A 25,409-nucleotide genomic window follows, 5' to 3' on the forward strand; every position below is an offset into this window, starting at 1 on the left:
ACTGGGCGACTTGGAAGGCGCTGAACAGATTGCGCTCTGGCACCACGAGATGCAGAGCCAATCTTAAGAAATGGGGCTACAGGGTGGAATCCTCGGCATGCGAGTGCGGAGAAGAACAAACCACTGACCACCTGCTGCAATGCACCCTGAGCCCTGCCACATGCACGATGGAGGACCTTCTTGCGGCAACCCCAGAGGCACTCCAAGTGGCCAGATACTGGTCAAAGGACATTTAACCAAATACCAAATTTACAAAATCTGTGTGGTTTTTTTTTCTTTTTCTTTTTAATCTCTGTGTTTGTTTTGCTCTGTTAGAATTGTAATTCAACGGTTGCTGATGACACGATAAATAAATAACATGTTTGGAAGGCTCTGCTCTAGAGTTCGAAGTCAGGAATCCAAGCCCAGCCTTATTCTCCCAGGTGATGTGGGGCAAGCTCTCCCTATATTTAAGGACACAGAGCACACGCAGCCTTCAAGGGGAAGGGAGACGGTTCTAAGTCCCTCAAGAACAGAGTTCCCAGAAGCATTCTATAAATAACTTGATTGCCTTGTGGTTGTGCCAGGAAATAGAGGCTGTGCTTTGAGAGAGCAGAGCTCTTTCCCGGTGTCAGCCCAGGAACATCCTCACAAGGCCTGCCTGAGAAGCATGCAATGTAGCTTTCAATTCACACTGAAAGCTTTTGGATTTTCTCCCATCCTCCAGCCAGTCTAGAAAGCAGTCAAATGAAGCCATCATTAATTTGAATGACCCTTGTAAAAGGAATATGCTTTATATTTTCTGCATAGAAAGATTAGGTCTTACTGTGAGTTACTCAAAACAATTTCCAAAATTATTCAGCCAGATTTACACAGAATTATGCTGGATTTTGATTCACTTAAACATGTCTCACAACTGCACAGCACAACATATTTGTGGCAAATAATATTAATTCCTTAGGATAAAGGCTGAAAATTACTGGAGCTGGACTTTTCACACTTCAACCCTAAAGCCACTTGGTGATCACTCGTATGTGAGTGTAATTACGGTATGTCTGTATTTCAGGTAATTTTGTAGTCACCTCTGCTCCCTTTCACATCCAGTGTGCTTCCTTTGGTTTTATTAGCATACTGACTACCATCACCCATAGCCATTTGGAGAAGCTAGGTTTGCAGCTCTCCTAACCCAGTATTCCATGCATTGGGACAGACTGTGATTCGCTGAGTGGGAGTATCTTCTTTCCTGGATGTAAATAAGACTAATACAACAGTACTTCATATACTGCTATTCCAGATACAAGGGATATTAACCACACAAGAAAATGCAGTTGTGAAAGGTTAGTGAATGCAGATATTTCTGCTAAAGAACTATGCAAGGATAGAGTCTGTCTCATTTTCAAAAGGCCTAGATCTTTCTGCACCTTTTCTTATTACAGCCCAGAAAAAAAACAACTCGGCCATAAGAAATAGTCAAGCATCTGTATCCTTTTGCAAACAATTTTAATTGGTCTATAAAAATGTTGTGGGATTGGTTCAATCTTTGAACACTCTCAGAGAAATGTCTGCAATTTTCAAATAAGGTTCACAGTTAAAGGGTAGAGAAAAAAACCCCGTGATTCCCTCCCACTGTGCATGACTTCATAAACACTCCATTTTCCCCCAGCAACATCCCCTTTCTTGCAAGCTGAGGTAGCACATGCCAGTCTAAAAAGCCAGTGGCAGCTGGGATTGGTAGGAAAACACACACAACTGGAAGCAGAAGGCACTCCAATATTTGAGACAGAACTGTTTTGCCTATCAGAACAGCAAGACCAGGAATTTAACACAGTGCTGCATAAGAAGCTTAGAGCTCCAGCCTGATGGGAGGAGTGGTTTGGGGATTTTTATTTTTTTTTTTGCAGGGTGGGGGAGGGCAGATGTATTAAACACCAGCTGGCTTTTGAGGGAAGATAATTGCATGAACAAACCACAAAAAGTCTTCATGGTTTCATGCAGTGGGAAAGTAGTTGTGAAGTTCCAGCATGAATTATAACTAAAGCAAATTGTGAGTCAGATCTTAAAAAGCTGAGCAAGGGCTAACAATCTTGAATTTGGAGCCTTCAACTTGGACATGTGTATGTACCACTGACAATTATGTGCCCTACAGCAGCTGAAGTTCACTGGCCTTTACCTAATTTCCCATCACTTTTCATTATACTTCAGTCAGATCAGCATCATGAACTATTTTAATTTGTTTCAGTGCAAATGACAGAAAATGCTTAGGTTTGCCATAATTTGGAGGAACAGTGCAGCTACTAGCCTATCTTCTGCTAGACAGAAAAGATTAATCTGTGTTTAGATCTAGTCTACTTCCCATATTTTCCAGTCGCCAGAAATAACTTGCTGTTTCTTCATCTGTAGACAGCTGGACTGGGTTTGTATCCAGCAAATGATTAAATGTATCACTCCCCCCTCTCTTTTGACATTAGGTGATACTTTAAAAGTTCTCTGAATGATGTTGATCACCCTTCTGGAAACAAAGCTCAGCGGCAACTGACTAGTTCTCTTAAGAACCACAAAGCACAAAGAAATGGTTAAAAGACATTGGCAATGAAACAGTAATATTCAGCAGTCTTTCAGGACAGATCTGCACCAAAGGAATCAGCATCAATAGTACTGAGAACATGGTTTTCAATAATCTACTTTCCAACAAACTATGCATGCAGTGCAACTATGGAGAAAGCAGTGTACAGAAGACTAGGGTAGTTTTGCCAAGGAGCTGCTGGTGGTAAAGGGGTTGCCTCTAGATCACGCATGGGCAAACTTCGTCCCTCCAGATGTTTTGGACTTCATCTCCCACAATTCCTTTCAGTTGGTAGGTTATCAGGAATTGTGGGAGTTGAAATCCAGAACACCTGGAGGGCTGGAGTTTGCCCATGCCTGATATAGATTACATTCCTCTAGGAAGGAAGGGGGATGAGAGAAAATATGCATGTGCATACACTTGTACTGAAAGGTACATTGGAATTTTTAACTGCATAACATAGTCTGATACTCTTACTGATTTGAAAATCAAAAGAACAGGAGCAAGCTGCACACATCATCAGCCCCTGGAAATCTAATTTAACCATCTCTGTCCATTGAGATTTAATGAGGTACTACCTACGTATTTAGTAACAAACTTGTTTTTTGAAAAGTGGAAGTAAGCTAAGACTATCCAGAAACTGAATTCTACACACACATTCTGGAATATGGGAGAAGGGGGATTTGGCATTTCTGTGGAACGCTGCCATAAGGATGTATCACAATCCGGGGAAAAGCAGGACCCCTGAACCTACGTGCTGACAAGCAACCGCTAATCCCTGGCAAGTTCCAGCCCAGTGTTTGGCACAGCTTGACAATTAGTCTGAAGAAGCATAGCCTCAAGCAGTATGTTTACACAGAAGGAAGTCCAACCAAGTTCAATGGAATTTGCTCCCAATTAAACATGACTAAGGTTACAGCCTTCAGTAGAAAGAGGAAGCATCAGTCCCTACAACAAGATTGCCAAAAGATAGGAGAAAGGGATGCATTACTTCAATAAGTTTCAGAAATAGGATTGTAGCTTCTGCCCATAAAGCAGTGATGCCTCTGCCAGCATTATTCCTATGATAAAACAGTATACCAACTACTTTGAAATGTCTGTTAATCTTCATAGCCACTCTTCAGATTTGGTACAGATTTGACCCAAAAACCCCTGAAGTTCTCAGACTTGAAACAGATCTGAAGCTGCAGCTTTGCCAGCCAAATTGAAATTCTCCTTCCTGAATAACAAGAGCTTTACAAGAGTTCGAGCTTGTTTTCATTTCAAGTGTGCACGGGGGAAACAAGATTTTTTTCCCTTTCCTCATGCAGTATCTCTATTCTAGGAGGTATAAGCTCGGGACTGGTTCAAGGGTTGCTTTCCCATATTCACATGCATCCTTGTCCATGCTAGCTACTCCTTTTCCTCCACTTTAGCTCACAAAGGCAATGAAGCCAGAGGCTTAAACATTTATGGTAGAGAAGGACAGGGATGATGACCTGAGGCAACTTTCTGCTCTAGACCCAGAGAGCATGTTTCCTACTTTTCAATGAAAGAAGCTCCTTGCTTGGACAAATATAACAGGGAACTGGGCTTAAAAATACAACACCTTCATTTCCAAAAAAAAAAAAAAGTTAAGAAGAGACTATTGTTGGCTATTATCTTCTACTGTTGGTCTTTCTGCATATAACTGCAGAAACTAGGGTAATGAGCAAGTAAATTGATTCAGTGCCCCCCCCCTCCAAAAGAAAATCTGAAGAAATGGAACCATGTTTCTTTCCATCACTTAGTACCGTTTGGGAGGGAGAGGAGCCTCCGTAAATATGAAATGAGCGATTACAGAAGGCCAAAACAACAACTTAGCAAAGGGCACACCAATGGTAGGGCCAAGTCCATGCAGCTCATGTGACCACAATGCAACTCTGCACAGTGATATCTAACATTCAAAGCCATCCCAGGGGAGCTGTTGACTGACTTGTGGAAGCCACCTTACAACCTCAGCATAGCAAATGGGGATGTGTTTTCACAGCTGGACCACACTTGTAACCTCAACTCTACAGGGGCAGACATAACTAGCAGAGACCCCTGGAAAGAAAGCCAAGCGTAAGTCCACCCTGGCTAATGACTAAACAACAAGTATCAACTTTCTTCCGCTCCATTCATAATAGTTTGGGCAGAGAGCAAAGAAGACTTTTACTGTACAGAAATAGTTTACCTCCCATTACCCAACCAGTGTGGAGATTTTGGTCCCAAAGGAGAAGGCTCACAGAAGCATTGTTTTAGTCACCTCTGCTAAGTAATCCACTCGTGAGAACTCCCCTGGCCCATTTCACTAAAGAGCTTTGCAGCATTACTCTGAAGCAAATGGGGTGGCCTGACTGCTAAAGAGGGTCTCAAGGAGCAGGGTTTTGAACATCTAGGTTCCCCTATAGCAATGCTTAATTACTCTTTATTTATTAATGACATGTATACCACAGCTTTACACAAAAATGTTGCCACACATTCCCTGAACATTAGGCAGAAAGCCTCAGGAAGCCATAATAAATGGGAGTGAAGGGGGGGGGGGAAAGCTACAGTGATTGCTCTCCCTCCCTCATACTTACCCAATATTAGAAAAGCAAACATGCTTAGGCACACTGCCCCAGAATCCCACAGCGCCCCAAGCCCACACTGCATGGGCCAGCCCTTGATCTGGTCTTGCGGGACACAGTGGGAAAGGGGGGGTTGGACTGCCCCTCTTTCTGGGCACCGAGCAAAGATAGAATTCATGCCCAACCCTGGCAATCATGTGCGTGCATGCGGCTTGTGCAAAGTGTGCATCTAAAATAGATAAAACTTCTTTGCAAACCAAAAAGGAGGGCATTCAAATTAAAAACAGCATAAATGGTTCTCTCACATGGGAATGGGGAGGGGATGCCTACAACAGGATCACTGCCTTCTCCAACAATTCTCAGCACACCATGGACAGTAGAAAACACACCGAGGAGTTCTGGGAATTGAAGTGCAATAAATGACTTGTGCTACACAGCTAGTTGAAGAGCTCCAGTTTTCTGGGACAACTATTGGGCAAATAGCAGGCATGTAATAGCCTCGAACTAGAATTTACAGGATACATAACTGTATCAGATCAGGAGCCTCTAGACTACTCTGACCCATGATATGAATGAGGCAGACATACTCCACATTGTGGAAACTTCATTTCTAGAAGCATCACAAGGCATAACGCTTATAAACCATGATTCTAAGGAAATGTCCCTCTAGTCCCCAAAGCTGCTGTCCCAGACTACACTGTTCAGGCCCAAAATATGGAAGAAGTCAAATGAACATTGTATTTGGTTTCACTATGGAATAGCTCCCAAGATGTTCACTGAAGATCCTGAGAGGACTTCTAAGACCTACAGCACTTTAGGTCCAAGAAGCATTATGTATTTTGAACTTAGATTTAAACAAACCAGGAGGTTATGCTAAACTGGATTTTACAGAACATTGTGGTGGTATGCCAGAAGAAAACGTACTAACTGGGGATTTCCATTATCTCATTTCTAAAATAACAAAGGCTCCAAGAGCCATCTCTTCCTTAGCCTTAATTTGGCACACATCTTTCCTTCCAAGCCTCAAAGCTCCTCTGAATTCAGCTATTAGCCAAAAACAGGAAGGCAGACTAGGTGCCAGCCTCCTTTATACAGCCGAATGCTGAGCAAAGCTTTTGATACCACATCAGGTGAGAAAGTAGAGTCCACACCCAATGGTACAGTCTTTATATAATATTTGCTTAATACAGTGTCGGGGCAGCAACTGCAAGACAGTGCTCCATCACTTCCTGTAATGAAGCCAGACCCTGCACTGTTACCCTGCCTTCATTCTGTTACTTTTGCATTCCCTCCACTTGGCTCCAATCCTTCCAGAGCAGTCTGGCAAAACCAACAACCAATGGGAATGTCAGGCAACGGGTATAGATTCTTCCCATTCCTCCATCCCTCCTCCTATTACAAAGAAACAATCTTGGCCAGGTACTTGTTTTTTGCTTTGAACACATGATTTAAGAGGCACAGTTCCCAACAGGCCCTTCATTAGGCACAGAACAAGATCTAGGTGATACGCAAGGGTTTTCGCCGTCTCTCATCCACAACACAGGATTGGCACCGTCTGCATCCGAAGGCAGCCATGCAGGGATAGATATATGACAGGGAGGGATGAAAGGGGAGATCATCTTCAGTGTGGGGATTTTAAAAGAAGGACATTCAAATAAAACTGTGCTACAAAATATATAGATGTATATGGTATATGTATGACCTAGCATAGAAGCATGGCCAGGCAAGAGACAGCAGGTGGAGAGGTTGCTCCGGAGGTAACACAACAGCCTGGCCCCTTCCTTAGGAACAAGTCTCTTTCATCACACCAGGCCCAGTGGATAAATTAGACAGGATAACCAGAAGAAACCAAATAAATAGATAAAAACAGAAAGGCTGGGGAAGCCCCACACTTCCCCGGCACAAAATGTCAGTGCAGCCTCCATAGCAGTAGGGCACGCCTTCACGTCTGGTGCACCTCGTGGAACATGAGCTCTCGAGGAATGCGAGTCTCCGGACCAAAGTTTTTTCCTGCCCGGCGTTCAAAGGCTGCTACCATTTGCTTGACCACCTCATCGAAGAAAACTGTAGCCAGCTGTGAGTGCAGCAGGGAGCGAAACTCAAATGAAATCTGGACAGAGGGAAAAGGAAAAAAATGTTATGACAGAGGAAAGAAAACTGGGCAGACATTAAACTTTGAGTGAAAGATCCAGTAGTTACACTGGTGGAGGGTCACTCTGTCCTTATGGTTACATTGGTGGTCTTGGGGAGACAGCTCCTTCTCTGGGTGCAAGAGGAAAGTCAGCAGCTCCTAGGTGCAGTTGTGCCACCTGCCTCACCACAGCCACTCATTGATCATTTTTATAAAACCAGCAGAAGAATTGTATTGTCGAAAGCTTTCATGGCCGGAATCACTGGGTTGTTGTGAATTTTCTGTACTGTATGGCCATGTTGGTCTGACCTCACAACCTCTGAGGATGCCTGCCATAGAATGCAGGCATAGAATGCTTCTGGAACATGGCCATACAGCCTGGAAACATCATAACAACCCAGCAGAGGAGTTGCAACTGTTTCCCCCTGGGGAAAGATAAGAACTGCTGCTTCATTTTCAGATATGCAGCTAGATAGTTCACACAGCCAGCCAGTGGCTGAATGAAGGATGGAGCTGCATCTGGTGTGAAGGTGTTGTGCAAGGAGGTTCAGAATGCCCCCTTGCACAATTACTTCAAAAATACCTATGGTGGCATGACTCAGGTTTCTGGATAAGATCTCAAAGTCCCATTTTCTGAACAGGGGACACTTGCTGAGATAAACATGACAACACCAGATCTCTGTGGCTTGTAGTTTAAAATGATTAATAATCATCTAGATCCAAGAAACTAGGCTCACAAACCCCTTCTCCCCTCAAATAAATAATGGCAAGAGACAGGGTTACATTTTTCCTTAAAAAATGATCCAATACAGGATATTCTTAGGTCAACCAAAGAAAGTGTCCAATGAAAGGAGTGACTATGGCATTGCTACTTAGGGCAACAGGCAGGAGTCTATGCCTGCTTAGTTCTCCCTTTTCTCTGCTAGATGAGGAAGAGTCTACCAGATAATACAAAAATCCTAGAGTGACAAAATGGGTGACACCATTTTGCTTCACCTTAGAAAAATCTGACCAATAGTTCAAAGATGCCAATCTGACCAAAATAATAATAGTAACAATAATAACTTTATTCTTATATCCCACAACCATCTCCCCGATGGGACTCTGGGGCAGCTTACAGGCAACACAAAGTGCCTAAAAGCAAACAAAGAAGTGAACACAATATAAAATACAATAAAATAAAACACATGCATATATAAAAACATCAATTCAGACTCAATCAAGCTGCGATCCTCTAACCGACCCTGGGGACTCTATCTGAAGAGGAGACGTGGCAGACAGACAAGAAAGGAAAACTCATCCTCTCACTCTCCAGCCAAGAGGGCGTTACCTTCTTAGTGGTTCCTCTCAGATGATGGCACCATCTTAGGGACCCAAGAAGCACAAGAGGAACAAGGAAGCATTGGTGCTTTGTGGATAGTGAGGAAAAGTGGGATTCACAATCTCTCACATTTTTATCTATGAGGCAGGCAGTATGCAAGGCTCTGTCTGAAAATAGGGCTTCATTTCATGAGCCCTGGAGTGTTAAAATCAGTCTACCAAGAGGAGATGGACCAATTAGCTTTTGTCCCACAGATTTGAGTCATTTCTGACTGGAGGAAGAAAGCCAAGCTCATCAACATGCATTACTTGTTCAAGGAAGCTGTAGGGATAGGAAGAGCCTGAGTGTCTCATAGTAAGTATGCACACCTTCACAGAAGGCCACACCTTAGGGAGCAGATTGCTCAAGAGCACACCTAGGAAGCCAAACCAAGAGTTACAGCTCTCAGCCACACTTAGTCTCTATGAGCCAGGAAATGAATCCCAGAGGCAGAATCCTCATTTATCTTATTGTGTTTTAGACTACTTGGGCACAGGAGGAAAACATTTGCTTTTTCGGTTGAATATCATTTTGCTAATAGAACTCTGCTTCCCTCAAATAAGCAGGAATGGGATAAGTTACTTTAAAAAACTTTATCTTACAGTCAATATGGCCATTGACCATGCTGGCAGGGAGGAATTTGGGATTCTATGCTAACTGATTCAAGGTCATTCACAGTGAAGTAATCTTCCCTGACCTGTTTTACAGGGGTATGTCTACATTCAACAACACAGATTTGGGATGCTGTATGCAAGAGATTAAGAAGTTAGAAAGCGTTAGAGTCCCTGTGTGCTTACTGAGAAGTCCACTGTGCACGTGCGAGGATAACCTGGAATGCCTGGGCTGAAACGCCAGTTTGTTTCTAGGTGGTTGAAGAGTTTTCCATCAGTGCAGATTGCCTGGGTGGAGGGAAAATGAGAGGCAAAATCAGTGGTGGCCTTGGCTAAGCAAGCCCGTACCTCCCCTCAAAGACTAACAAAAGAGCCCAGAAGCCCCTGACCTCCCAACTCCAACTGCACTTTTGTGGTTGCAGAGAAACTACACCTGGAAGGGATGGCTCCCTTCTTCCATATTATACTTGAGCAGGAAACAGGTGGGGCTCCTGAGCACCTTAATTTTTCAGTGAGTTCTTGAAGACTGGGTCTCCGAACAGATCCTACCCTACAGGTTCCCACAGCCACTGAAAGCTGTTGGATTATATGGTGGCCTTCACTGCCAACTACTTCTTTTAATGTTAAAGATTCCTCCTTAGGACATGGTCAGGATCCCAGCATCTAGCTCACCTTCACCAAATGGGGCCGCACCAGCGTCACGATGGAAGTATAACGTTCCACAACTGGAGGGAATCCGACTTCCAGCTGGGCTTTCACGTGGCCTGTACGCTTAGAAACCACTGTTGATTTCTTGCACCAGGGAACAAAGTCCTTGTATTCGTCCACATTAGACACAACATCATACATCTCCTGCATAGAGTAACTGCAAGTAAAACAAGAGGGAATACAGAAGTCAGATTCACTCTAATAACTTGAAGACAATATGATGTTGTATTTCATCACTATTATCTATCTGAATGGCTGAATAAATGTGGTGACAAGAAAATATTCAAACACAGAATGAATTAAATAACAAGTACAGATTTGCATGTAAATCTATCATAGGAGCTTAAAATTCTTTTCACACTCTGAATGATTATATTAATAGCATGCCTATTATAATGAGGACTAGTGTTGCCTTCCACTAGGATACCTCCGTTCTTGGAGGAGAAGGAAGGGAGTGGAGAAGAAAAGGCAAGATACATGTCTTTAACTTCGTTCACACAAACAGAGTTTCAGGAAAGGCAAGCAATGCATCAGAGATGGATGGGTGATATCAAATTGCTTGAGGAGGAATTGTAAAGGCAACAGAAGTATAATGGGAAAGGCAGAACCTTCTTCAGAACAACATTGACACTCTCTCATACCCAGTTTTTTGACTTGGATTTGTAGTGAGGTCCCACACAACTAATATGTTAACCTAAACTGAATGATTCCTCTTATGTCACCTTCATGAATGTTTGAGGCCTTCTAGTTTAGAAAACAGTAATGTTATTCTCCCCTCCCCCCACAAAAAATAGCAGAGGAACATGAATGAGACAGAAAATGGAATATATATTTTCTTTTAAAAATTCATTCTCTTTCAGAAAATCCTTATCATTTTTCAGTAATAACTTGTTGGGGTGTTTGGCTTATTTTATTATTTTCAACATATTTTAAAACATTAAGATAGTCTAAAACATCTTCAATCCCCCCAAATACTCTACCAAAAGCAGTGTTTTGGAAGTAAGAAGTCCATTTGTTAATGTAGTGTGCCTTCAAGCTGTGTTCCATTTATGGTGTTCAGAAGATGAGATTTATGGGGTTGAGCGGACGTGCTTTGCTGAAGGTCACCCAATAGGTTTCCATGGTTGAGTGGGGATTGAATCTCTGGTCTCCAGAGTTGTAGTTCAGTGCTCAAACTATCACATCACCCTGAATCTCAAAAATTAATATTACTAGTTAAACTAAAATACTAATATTGCTACCCTATGGCAGTAATTATTTCCAAACTCTGGACAGAGGTGTATAAAATTGTACATGGAATGGGCTACATTATACATGATACCAAAACTCAAGTGTTCTCTAATGAAGCTGAATGGTGCTGCAGAAAGGAAATCCTTCACACCATATACAGGGTTTGGTGATAATTATGTACTGAAATTGTTTTAATAGAAGATTAAACTAACTCATCCAAAATAAGGCTGTCACCAGCTACTAGTAATGACAACTATAATTTACTTCCATTATCAGAGATAGGACAGCTTTGTAAGCAGGACAGCACTATTATGTTCATGTTCTACTTGTGAACTTCCCAATAGTAATCTGGCTAGATACTGAGAGAATACTGGGTTTCATAGGGCTGATACAGTGAGGAAAATACTATATTGGCTAGAAAAGCAAGTTACAGATATTTGGGACAGTCTTATGGAGTGATCATCCAATGTAAGTAATTTCTCTCTAAAAATCTATTCATCCTCCAGTGAAGAGCATCTGCTCACCCAATGATTCTCCTTTCAGAGTATTCCTTTCGTTTGTTGGTGAAAGGTGCTGTGAAGTTGATAAAGCTCCTGCTGTGCTGAGTTGCAAGATCCAAATCAGGACTGCTGATGACCCGGGGGGCTCGGACCATCAAGATCCCACAGGATGGCACGTACCTGAAACTGAAAGAGTTCCTGCAGTTGGTTTGACTCAGTGGTTAGAAAATTCACTGCACCTGCCCAGATCAATTCCAAATACCCAAATCCTGATTGTTTAAAACCAAAACAGAATGATTCATTTGAAGTTTACTCACTACGAAATTGCAACTTTACTTTAACACAGTCTTCTGGATTTCACATCTCCACAGATATAGTAAGGGGAAATTCAGATACCTCTGTCATATTACAACTCTATAATTGAAATTGCCAATAATTTCATAGTTCCAAAAACTTACCCATGGGGTAAGCTATTACTAAATACAAATGCTCCTGCTCATCGGGGAGGGAGGGGGACACGCTATAAATCTCCCAAATTTTGGGGCTATAATTCACAGCAGAACTAGCTACATAACCAAGGGTAAAGAATTGTGAAAATCAAAAACATAAGGAAGGCCAGAGTTGCCTACCTGGGGATGTCCTACACTTTTGTGCAGCCCCTGTCCATTTTGCTGTGGGCTTTCACAACACAGCTTCCTAGTGGACCTTATGCCCTGTGTTGGTCAATGGAGAAAAGAGGAAACATGCATTGGGACTTACATTTAAGCCAATGTAAGTAACTCTTACAATGTAAGTAACTCTTATAAAGCCCGACTGCTCATTGGAAGGAAAGATAGCAGAGGCAAAGATGAAGTACTTCGGCCACATCATCTGAAGAAAGGAAAGCTTAGAGAAGACAATGATGCTGGGGAAAATGGAAGGAAAAAAGAAGAGGGGCCGACCAAGGGCAAGATGGATGGATGGTATCTTTGAAGTGACTGGCTTGACTCTGAAGGAGCTGGGGGAGGTGATGGCCGACAGGGAGCTCTGGCGTGGGATGGTCCATGAGGTCACGAAGAGTCAGAAGTGACTGAACGAATGAACAACAACAAAGTAACTCTTAGGCAGGCCCTTGATTACTCACTCACTTTTCTTTTAGATCAGGCCAGATAAAGTATCTGTACAAAGAATGGGCATTAGATGCTTTGTTAAACTGAAGGTGCTAATGTCCATTTCCACTTTCCCCAAGCCTCATTAAAAATATCACAAGGAGAAACGCCAGATAGGGGTTTGTACTTCCTCCTACTTCAACTAGCCACCATCTCATACGTATACAGTGGTTGCAAATATGCCCTCCCATGAGGTCAGTTGAGTGGCCTGTCAACCTATCCAATTTCAAGTCTTCAGCTGAACCAAGTTTATCCATGGAAGTAGGCATAGGGTGTGCTGGAGGGTAAAGGAGGAAATGTTCCTTTATCCTAATTAACTAACCAAGGCTACAGGAGACTTTCAATCATCATATCTTGATCAAAGAACCAAACAATGAGCTCTACAGTTCTTTCTCCCTGCTAAAGCCCTAGAGGCTCACTGCCACCCTACCTCATTTCATCATGCTCTGCCTCTCTCCAGAAATAGTTAGTTCCACTAGGGCTTCCTTAAAGCAACAGTGCTCAACCTTTTCTATCTCAAGAGACACGTCTGGTGTAGTCTAAGGAGGGTGTACATTCATGTGCATGCATACAAATGCAAGTACACATGTATACAAAACACACAGACATGAATACAACCTCATGTAAAATGCCCAGAGACTCCAATTTACCCATTGCTAAAACAAACCAGGAACAGCAGTCTTCCCTCTCTTCCCAGCACAAGATCCTTTCACAATATACAGTTATAGTGCTATGATCCCATTTCAAGTACAATGGATGTATCCTATGGATTTTTAATTTGACTAGTAGAGGTCCCTTAACTGCAAACCATTATAGGTCAAGTGCAATTATAGCATCATAGTTCTGTAGCTTTGGAAGTACAACTAGTAAAATCCCATTAGCTTTAGGGCTTGCAGAAGAAACAGACAGTTACATCCTCATGAGGACCACAAGCTGTACAATTCTTGGCCTTCAAGCTTTTTCCAGAAATGAGAGAAATGAATCAAGGTATCATTGCTGTGACAGTTCCACTGGTCCTTCAACACATGCTATATGCAGCAAAACTAAGGGAGGCATTTCCAGTGTATCGACATGGAGCATAAACTGGTGGTAGGAAGTGCAAGAGAATGACCCCAACCGAAGGAATGGGGGAAAACTGCACAGCTAAGTCAACCAGGGTCTATTTACCAATGTGACTCAACCCACAAGGAGATGATTGTGGCTTAATCAGGGACAAAGGAGCTCTGGAAGTAATAGGCAGTTAATATTACAATAATAGCTGTTCAGCAGGTTAGCTGGGACACATAGTGTGGATCCCTGCCAAGGAAGTGCTTGTGAGCAGCATTATTACGTAAGGAAATAAAGACCAGGAAATCCAACACACTGTGGCTGAAACTTGGTGCTTTTAATCGGGGATGATACAACTATCAGCCCTTTCTAAATTAACCCTTTCCAAACCCATCAGCCAAGAGTCAATGAAGAATTTGAGGTTCCCATCCTATCCCTCCAGATATGTATGCAAAGCTTTTCCATTTCCGACCTCAAGCCATGCGTCAGAGCTCATGAGAGTTTTCACTGGACCTTGGCCCTTGTTACAAAATCTCAAGCTGGTGCCTATAGTACCTCAGACTTCAACAGACTGGCACAGCAAACACGCACAGGGAAAGACACATACATTGCAAAGCCACTGTTTACCTACCCAACAAAAACTGCAAGACACACATTCCAGCACTTCAGATATTGAAAGCAGATATTGCATACATAGGCCTTTTCAATCTTTATTGACGAACTGTATGACCCGTTCCGAAGTTTTCAGCATTTAGGGAAAGCAACTAGTTCCAAGCAGGATTTCCAGTGCTGAAGACTGACTGATAGTTCTCTAGCTCTCATGTAAAATAAATGGCATTGTTCATCACCACCGCTTAAGCTACTTTCAAAGAACAACTTATACTATACTACAAAATTATTTTGCTCATTTCTTGCTCTATCACTTCCTTCACAATATTACCTGATATTTGCCATCTATTTTTCAACCCATCTTGTTAGCTTAACAGGCTAATGTAATGTAATGTAAGTAAGCTGACATTAAAACATCCAATTTAAATTCATAATACCACCTTTAAAAATGAATGACAAAATCTATCCAACTTTGATAGCTCTGCCACACCTCCTGAAAGATGGACATCCATATCTAGATTAGGAACAAAATTTGTTGTGCTCACAAACTTCCTCACAAATTATTTAACTGTCTCCATTTCATTCTCACAAGGGAGGAAAGAGCAAGAAAGCAAAATCTTCAGGACAGCATCTGAACCCACCAGGTGGGTTATGCAATAAGCTAGTCTGGCCACACAGAACTCAAAGCCTTGTAGTTCTACCACAAAATTCAGGGTCAGGAGAAAGGGACAATTTTGAAAGCCTAGAGTGCACTGGGAAACCAAAACCCAAAGGTGCACCCAGGATAGGAAATCCCCAGCCAACATCATAGTAACTACCATGCTGTACAATCACAAAGTCATACTCATACTGTAGGGTACTTCTGGACAATCACACTCATTTTTTCAATGTGTGGAGATGCTTTTGTGTACAGAGAACAGGGTGTCAGTTGTAAAAAAAAATCCCTTCTTCACTAATATTATTAGATTCGAAGCAGGCAAGCCGCTAATGGAGTGTCCTTCAGGTGATTTCTATTTGAAATAATATTTATTGATTCTGTATGTTTATTGACAATTTATTCCAAAGACATTCACTCAAGGCTAACAATAACAAATAGCACTGCATTACATTAATTATTATTTTGTATGTTCTATGATAGAGAAGAAAAAAGAAGTTCTTATTATGGTTTTCTATTTGTCCAAATGAGTTACTAGAGCATTAATAATCTATTTTCTTCAGTGTCAAGCTATCGATGGGTGCCACTTTCCACCACTCAAGTATACTGGAATACAACTGTTATCATCCCAGGCAGCATGACAAATGATCCAGGATGGTGAGAACAGGGTTCCATAATGTTTTCAAGGCACTGTAGTGGGGAAAAGTGCTCCAATTGGAAGATATGCACTACAATGGAAAATAAATCCTCCCCCAAAAGGAGGAATTTCGGTGTTCCTTTTCTTGTATAATAAAAGAACAAGATTTTTGATTGCCTGGGTGGGGCAACTCACTGAAGAGCAGCCTCTGCTTAAACATCACTCCAATTCCTTTCTAGGACAATACAGCAACTACTCACTGTGGTTGCAACCATCATATTCTATTGCAAAAATGCACAACCTGTGTCCCTCCAGGTGTTTTAGACTTCAGCTCCCAGATCTCCTGACTTTTGGATAAGCTGGCAAGTGTTTCTGTGAGTTGGTCCCAAACACCTGGAGGGTCACAGATTGTGCAGGACTGTTCTACTGCATGCTTTTAATACAAATGCAAACAAAATCTTTCACCAAACAGCATTCCACTATCACAACTAACAGCATGCGCTTCCATACCTGTCCTCGAGACAAGTGGCTATTACTGGGACGAATGCAGAAAAATGGAATGGTTTCCAATTAGCAAAAGGGTATGGCAAGGTTTGTTTATTTATTTTATTTATTTACTTTATTTGTATACCGCTGTTCTCAGCCCTTAGGCGACTCACAGCGGTTAACAACAGAACAGCAAAAATACAGTACACAGTAAAAAACAATAACATCATAACACCTAAACAATCCTATATAATTAACAACAATAGCCATTCACTGGCGTCTCATCACTGAAAACATGATCCAAATCCGTCATCCATTGTTCCATTCCTATGTTCATTACACTCATTGCACTAACTATTCGAACACCTGCTCGAACAACCAGGTCTTCACTTTTTTGCGGAATACCAATAATGATGGAGCTAGTCTAATATCTGTGGGAAGGGCGTTCCACAGCCGAGAGGTTGAATTTTATCACTTGATATGTTTAACTTCCATGCTGAAAATATCATGTGTAAAGCAAGATTATACTCAGAGGAAAGAGAATTGAAAATTGGATGAAGGATGGAGAAAAATTGGAGGAAGGAATATCAACTGTGTAAGATATTTAAATGACACCATACTATTAGAAGAAAATAGCAAATTATTATTATTTCTTGCTTTTTTCTCTTAAAAGAGACTCAGCTAAAGATTTGGAATGATTATTGAAAAAATCAAGGAAAAAAGGGCACAGTTGAACAAAACAAAACCCTACCCTAACCCTAATGACCACAGATTATTGGCATAATTTTAAGCGGATGATTAGAACATTTAAGTAATTCATGATTTTTCCTACTTGTATCAATCATTAATCAGAATGGAGATGCAGTCAAGAAATCAAAAGAAGATTTGGAAGGACAACTATGAAGAAACTAGAGAGGATTCTGAAGTATAAAGATATATCACTGAACATTATAGGATTGCCCACAACACTGTATTTCAAATTTCTACATATGGCTGTGGAAGCTGAAAAGTGAAGATAAAAAGAACATCAAGTTATTTGAAATGTGGACGAGAGTTCTACAGATACCATTCATGTCTATAAAGACAAATAAATGGGTCCTAGAACAAATCAAGCCTGAACTCTCAAGATGACTAAATTGGAACTGCCATATTTTGCTGTATCATGAGAAAACATGACTCACTAAAAAAGTCAATAATACATGGTACTTTAGAAGTCAGTAGGAAAAAAAGGAATGCTGCATTCCCAATCAACAGTCTCAATCCAGAAATCCATGGCTGCCCTGACTCTGTAAGATTTGATGACAGGGTGACTTGGAGGTCTCTGATTTATGGAGTCACCATATATTGAAGTCAACTTGATAGCAGTTATCAACAACATATTGCTCTGGGATGACTCTAAGAAAGAAGAAACTGGATATCTAAGCCTTTGTTCTAATCAAGCATAGCTAGACTGTTCATGACAGGTACACATTTTCTTTGTCATCAGAGGCAACATTCCTCTGGATTGCTGGTCACTTAGGATCATACATTGGACAGCAGTACTACCTTGATATTGTAGCTATGGGTGTCATAGAGGCAAATGGTAAGCCACTGTGAGTAGAGTGCTGGGCGAGATAAAGCTTTGGTCTGATCTAGGCCAATGCTTTTCACATTCTTACTGCACCTTCCATGGATTGGCCACTAGCACCGTTACAGAAAAAAACCCTCTGTGTTTCTATTTACAAGTTTCTATGCATTACGCATACATTTACATTGCAATCTTTCTGTTTACATGCATGTTTATGCTAAAAGTCAAGGTTAAAAAAAACACCCAATCCTAGGAGAATATATTTTAAAAGCCACCAATGATACCAATGTCTTAACAACAGTCCGTTTAGAAAATGCACTTTTTGTACTCCAGCACTCAGGATCCCACAAAGTTTACTGATGATACCAGGGGCTGTGACCTCAAAAAGATCATTGTTTAACCAAGTTCTAGTTAGAAGGAGCAAAAAAATACAATAAAGTATCAGATTTTCCTCATGTCTGAACTTCCATAAAGTGGCATAGCTGTTTACTAAAGTACTAGGCATTATCAGTCATCCTCAGCAAAAAGGAGAGAAACGAACAAAGCAGCATCAAATACTCAGTATTATATGCTAAAGTTGGGGACATTTCTTCTTCATTCTTGCTAGAACCAGTACAAATGTAATGAGCCCTACATTCCAGTGAAAGCGCTTCCTTGAAAAAAGCTAACAGTGTCAAAATGTTAGCTGTCCAAATGTTAGATATTCTCCTTGCTTCCATCTTGAACAGGATACCAATAAGCTAAAAAGAAACCACGCATAAAAGTCTGTGTCCCACATCCCTCATCAGAAATGACATAACTTCAAATAAGGAGTGGTCCAAGGACCTTCTGCAAGTTACATTCTAAATTGTACAGCCTACAGCACAATATAGGTTTACATTTACCCTCCATCAATATAAACCTCACTGTCCTTTTATGCACCTTAATTTTGAGAACAAAATCCACACAAAACAACAAAGTGTATATTGCAGAGCAATTACCAGAAAGACAATTGTTGATGGTGAGAATGTTACTTCTGGCGAAAAGGAGAGAAAAAGATGTGGCATAGCTAGCTCTTCAGAAGTTGCAGAACTACAACTTTCATTAGGTCTAGGAGAAGCCAGGCACTTCACCAATGTCTGGAGAACATGATCCCTATTCCTGCATGATGGTTATGACACATTTGTAAAACACTACCAGTAATAGCAAGTGGCAAAATACCCTCTTTCAAAATAGCACCAGGCTATCATGTGCTAGGGACAGCATCAGAGTAATATGCTTAAAGGAGAAAGATTTCTACCAAAGTAAACACACACACACACACAGAGAACTTAGTGGCTTTAAAAAATCTCACATGAGACATATGTACATTTTTCCATGCACATACTCTATTAGATCAAAACAATACTTAGCCAAACTTTCTGTAATTATTTGAGAAAAATTACTGTCTTTCCTCACTGACCTCTTTGTCCTTCACTCTTTATTACAAATGGTATTCATCTGAATGCACAACACACCACCTTTTGCTATAATTCCCTGCCAGACTTTATTCAATAAATCTCCACAAACTACCATTATATTCTTATACTTCCTTATCCACATATTTAAACCTTCCCTTTAAAAAAACCTCTCCTTTGGCCATCTGCTCCTCTGATGACCTAAAAGCCACACAGACTTTTCTCTCCAAACTTCTTCAATGCCATCCAATCGAAATAGGAGGAATAAAGCACAGCTGCCATTTTCTCTACAGGATGAGTATCCCTTGTCTGAAATCCTTAGGGAATAGTTTAGATTCCATGTTTTGAAATACCTGTATCTACCTATATGAACATAATGAGGTATTTTGGAGACGGCAACTAAGTCTAAATACAAAATTCACTTATATTTTGTGCACACCTCACACACACATATATAGCCTGAAGGTGATCTCATACAATATTTTTAATCATTTTGTGCATGAAACAAGGTTTGTGTGCACGGAAAGATGTCACTATCTCAGCCGTCCATTTTGGAATTCCAGCTAAAGGATGCTCGGCCTGTACTATCCTTCCCAGGTGGCAAGGCTCTCTGCACAATGTTTATAAATGACCCTTCTGATATCTATTTCAAGAGGTTATATAGAAGGAATGCAGTTTGGCACCACTTGAACTGCCATGGCTCAATGCTTTTGAATCGGAGGATGTGTAGTTTGATGAGGCCTCAGCAAGGGGCTAAAGGCCCCTTGTAAAACTACAGATCCTAGGCTTCCATAGCTTTGAGCCATGCCAATTAAAATGCTGTCAAACTGCATTAATTCCACCTGGTAGACTCGGAAGAGATTGGAGGCTGCTGACTCCCATGCTCTTCCTGGGCTTTCAATAGTGGAACTCTCTGCCTCAAAGTGTGATGGAAGCTCCTGCCTTGGAAGCTTTTAAACAGAGGCTGGAGGGCCATCTGTCAGGGGTGCTCTGATTGAGCTTTTCCTGCATGGCATGAATTGGACCAGATCAGCAGTTCTAAACTTGTGGGCCGTGGAACACCAGTGGGCCACAAGGACGAAAATCTGGTTTGTGAGCCTTCTTTATTTTATTTTATTTCCACTCCTTTCATGCCGGCTGCCACTCCTTTCCTGTCGCTGACCAACCCCCACCCCATGGATAGACCACATCAGCTCTAGATGATTAAATATGGTTTTCTGTGGGCAAGCAGATGGCAACTTCTGGATGATATATGTTCTGTATCAGAAACTAGAGCTGATGTGGTCTATCCAATGCAATTTTCTGAATCAGCACCCCAAATAACCAAACCAAATCTAAATGACCAAAAACTGATTCATAACCCTTTTGGTACTGATGTTGAAGAGAAAAGGTTGGCCACCACTGGACTAGATGTTCCATGGCAGGCATGGGCAAAATTGGGCCCTCCAGATGTTTTGAACTTTAATTCCCACAATTCCGAACAGCCTCAGGCCCTTTCGTCTTCCACCTCAGTTGCTTAAGCGGAAAAGGGAAAAAGAAAGGGCCTGAGGCTGTTGGGAATTGGGGGAGTTGAAGTCCAAAACTCCTGAAGGGCCCAAGTTTGCCCATGCTGGTACATGTGGTCTCTTCCAACTCTGGTTCCACGAGTCTATGAAACAGCTGCCTGGCGAATAGGCCAATCCCTTTTGCTCCTGGGGATGGATCGGGGAGCAGAACAGGGTCGAACTGGGTGGGCCTTGCGGTCGCTCCCAACTCTACCATTCTAGGAGGCGAAAGGCAGAAGCTTCACCTGTTGAGTTTACCTGTCCAAAGTGTAGATCGGTGGTTCTCAACCTGTGGGTCCCCAGGTGTTTTGGCCTACAACTCCCAGAAATCCCAGCCAGTTTACCAGTTGTTATGATTTCTGGGAGTTGAAGGCCAAAACATCTGGGGACCCACAGGTTGCGAACCACTGGTGTAGAGCGATTCATAAGAGTTGGAAGAGGCCCCATGGGCCATTCTGCCACGGAGAAGCAAAGCACCCCCGACAGATGGCCACCCTGAGGCTCCGCCACACGCTCTTTTCTTGAGGTCCTTCTACACAGCCCTATAACCCAGAATATCAAGGCAGGAAATCCCACAATATCTGCTTTGAACTGGAATATATGGCAGTGTGGACTCAGTTCAAAGCGGATATTGTTGGATTTCCTGTCTTGATATTCTGGCCTATATAGCTGTGTGTAAGGGCCCTTGGAGAGAACCAAATCCGGGCGACCCCCAGGCCCCTTTCCCCTCCCTCCCGCCCTGCCCGCTTCCCCGGCCCTCCTCCCTCACTCACCCGCCAGCCGGGCCCGCCCTCGGCCTCAGACCTGCCCGCGCTCCCAGGGGCACCAGGTCCCGGAGCCTCCGAGCCGCCATGAAGGAGTGGGGCGCCTGAGGGAAGGGCCCGCTCCCGCCGCCTCGCTCGGCCACCAACCAGGCAGGCGCCGGCTCCGGCCTCGTTGACCTTTCACCCGGCCTGCGTCACAAGACGTCAACACCTCAGCGCCGCCGCCCCGCGTCATCCCGGAAGCGAGCGCGAGGCATCCCGGGAGCTGGAGTCCGGCCTTCCGCTGGGAGGGGCGCGCGCGCCTAGGCGTGCATCGACACTGCCGCAGGAATGCAGCCGCGCGCCTCTTCCCCCTCAGCCCTGGCTCAATGCTATGGCGTCCTGGGAGCTGCAGTCTGGTAGAGAGGGCGCAGCGCCTTTTAAGAACACCACCTCCATGATTCCACAGCGCTATGGCAGTTCAAGTGGGGTCAAACTGCATTCCTTCTGCAGTGTAGATGCAGCGAGTTACAACTTTTGGAGTATTTATATTACTCTCCACCATTATTACTGATTTCTGTTCTGCTAGTACTGTGGTTCCCAACCTTTTTTTGACCAGGGACCTCTCTCCATCATCAGTACCAAAAGGGTTACAAATCAGTTTTTGGTCACCTTTAGATTCAGTTTGGTTATTTGGGGTGCTGATTCAGAAAATTACATTGGATAGATCACATCAACTCTAGTTTCTTATACAGAACATATGCCATCCAGAAAGGTCACAGGTCCAAATCTGGGGAGCAGGGTGAGCTCCCGTTGTTAGACCCAGTTACTGCCAACCTAACATTTCGAAAACATTCAAATGTGAGTAGATAAATAGGTACCACTTCTGCAGGAAGGTAACAGTTAGACCCAGTTACTGCCAACCTAACATTTCGAAAACATTCAAATGTGAGTAGATAAATAGGTACCACTTCTGCAGGAAGGTAACAGTTAGACCCAGTTACTGCCAACCTAACATTTCGAAAACATTCAAATGTGAGTAGATAAATAGGTACCACTTCTGCAGGAAGGTAACAGCACTCCATGCAATCATGCCGGCCACATGATCTTGAAGGTGTCTACAGACAACACCGCCTCTTCGGCTTAGAAAACGAGATGAGCACCACCACCGCCCAGGTCAGACACAACTAGACTAAATGTCATGGGGAAACCTTTACCTAGTCACCATCTGCTTGCCCACAGAAAACCATATTTAATAATCTATAGCTAATGTGATAGTAGTAATCTTTCGTCGGTAGTCAGCCTGTCCCCTCCCGACATCCCCATTGGCATGGCACTATAAGAGGGCTTTGTGAGACCAGTCACTTGTAGTTGTATGGTTTCGAGGCAACAGTGTAGTAATGGTGAGGCTGCGGACCATATTTTCATTCTTGTGGACCACTGGTGGTCCATGGACCACAGGTTGGGAAACACTGCACTAGTACTACTTGCCCAGGTGTGTATGTGGGGGGGGGGGGTTTGCTGCCCACCTGCTTCCTCCCTACGCCAGCTCTGAGGGAGCCTACCTCACAAGGTCTCCATGGCAACACTCCTCTGGCAAAGGTGGGCATGCTCTCTTTGTTGCTGTTTCCTTCCTTCCTTCCCTCCTTCCCCTCACTTCCACCTTGCTCTCCCAATGATTTCACAGAGAGTCAGTTTATCTTAGAACAGCCTTTGAAGTATAGACAGAGACCCCATCTACACTGTCATATAATGCAGTTTGAACTGCATTATAATGGTCAGTATAGGGTCCTTCCACATTACCCTTTCTCCCATGAGCTGATCCTAGATTATCTGCTTTAAACTGGAATATATGAATCCCCACTGCCAGATAACCTAGGATGAACAGATAATCTGGGATCACATCCTAGGATAAAGTGGCAGTGCGGAAGGGCCCATAGACTCACATACTGCAGGTTGAACTGCATTTAACTGGATTTGCCAGTAAAACTGAATTGCTGTATTTCAAAATGATGCATGTCTAAAACTTTGGGGAAGCTCTCTTCTATGTATAAGTGCATTATGAGTGCACATGATGCCAGACAAAGACTAAATCTAGAAAAAAATACAGTTACATGTATGGGAACTGACCAGTGTGCACCAGGGCTTGGAGTGAAGTGTTTGAAAGTGGTCAGCCTGTGCTAAAATCTCTGGCCAGTCAGGATGCTCACACTGCATAAACTTGGGATGCTGCCATCCACCCATCCTAATTGCCTGGGTTGTCATGAAACTATTGCTGTGTAAATCACTGTCAAAGACAGAAGTTGAAAAGATCCAGGTACCACAAAGAGTGTTGTCCTATCTTCCTGTATATCTTTATGCCTTTTCCTTTCTTCACTGCACAAAGTAATTGCCTTTCTTCACTGCACAAAGATTCATTCTAGTCTTTCTTTACTTGTCAAGCTAGGCAATGTTTTATCTCCATGAACCAAAAATAGTGAGAGATAGTACGAGGATTGAATGAGAAATATGCCTCCACCTTCGTTACTTGAGTTTGGATGGGAATATTTTAATAAATCAAGCACAGAAATAATCCTTAGAATGTTCTCTTTAACTACCACTATTCACTTTTTTCACATAATCACCAGACAATTGGATACATTACTGCCAATGATGAACAAGTTTCCTGAAGCTGTCACGGAAGACATCAACATTCTGTTTCCGCAACCCATCATGCACAGAACTTCCGATAGACAAGCAAAGCAATAATGTGACCTACACGTTCTTGTGAAATGCCGATTATGCTTGAAATTTCTCTCTGGTGATACAACAATCATCCTGAATCAATCTGTCAATCTTTTTCTTGTGAAACTCGGTGGTTGCTGTCACAGGACGCCCAACTCTTTGTTTGTCATGTAAATCAGATGTTCCCACCTCAACATCTTTAAACTTACTCACCCAATGACGCACAGTACTCACATCAACACAATCACCATAAACAGCTTACATTCTCTAATGAATCTCCTTTGGGGTGACACCTTCTGCTGTCAAGAATTCAGTGACTGCACGTTGTTTAAGTCGCTGACAGCCTGTGCAGGGTTCCATACTTTGTACTTTAACAACACAACCATTCAATGCTCAGGCTTCCTGCCAAAATGGAACTACTGAGGAGAGTCTACTGAACAAGCCAGTACCTATCGCATACCAGTACTGCCATCTGTTGAGGAGTTACGAAGGTGGAGACATTATTTTCAGCCATCGTATGTTGGGGGGCATACTTGAGCAGGTATGTACAGTCATTTGTGCACATTTTCATATCAATATGTTCACACTGTATACATACCCATGTGTGCACACAATCCTCTCCCTCCATTGTAGTAGACATACACGTAGAAATGCTACCATCATACGAGACAATGGGGTCATGTTGTTCCCATCACTATACCATTCCAATCTCAGTAAAGGTGAGTCATGTGATTTAAATTGAAATAATTGCACTTGAGAATTATTCTCCTTGTGTGCCCTCTTCCCCATTTAAATCATTTTCTGACAGACTGTCAAATTGCTACTTAACAGTCTGTCTTGGGAGTGTGATTATGCTTGGCCATAGGGCAGTGAGGAGAGTGATCCTAGTGCCTTCCTACTTCTGTGGGAGATGATAGAATTTGGGAGCTGTAGAAATGTGGGAACATTGGGCATGAAATGTCCAAAAAATAGTTAACATAAACCTTTCACACTGCCCTGAGAAGACATCCAGAACACATAATAGGCTTCGGAAGAGCCTATTATATTCCTGGGAGGATTTTTTCACCTCTGTTTCTAGATCAGACCCCTCCCTGGGGTCCCCATTGTTCTGGCTGTAACAGAAACATCAAAACTCACAAACACCCATTAAAAACCATTATG

At 42.5% G+C, this 25,409-nt stretch overlaps 1 protein-coding gene across 1 annotated transcript; it reads right to left on the reverse strand.

The window, feature by feature from the left end:
* Positions 1–1,462: 1,462 nt before the first annotated feature.
* Positions 1,463–21,746, reverse strand: COQ10A (coenzyme Q10A). The gene is made up of 5 exons (XM_060764088.2): positions 21,555–21,746; positions 11,677–11,838; positions 9,887–10,079; positions 9,401–9,502; positions 1,463–7,222 (listed from the first exon to the last, which is right to left on the reverse strand). Exons 1-5 carry the CDS (start codon positions 21,632–21,634, stop codon positions 7,055–7,057), a joined length of 705 nt encoding a protein of 234 aa, XP_060620071.1. The 5' UTR covers positions 21,635–21,746; the 3' UTR covers positions 1,463–7,054.
* Between the last annotated feature and the right edge of the window lie 3,663 nt (positions 21,747–25,409).

Source organism: Anolis sagrei, chromosome 2 (assembly GCF_037176765.1).
Source record: "Anolis sagrei isolate rAnoSag1 chromosome 2, rAnoSag1.mat, whole genome shotgun sequence".
Taxonomy (NCBI): Eukaryota; Metazoa; Chordata; class Lepidosauria; order Squamata; family Dactyloidae; genus Anolis; species Anolis sagrei.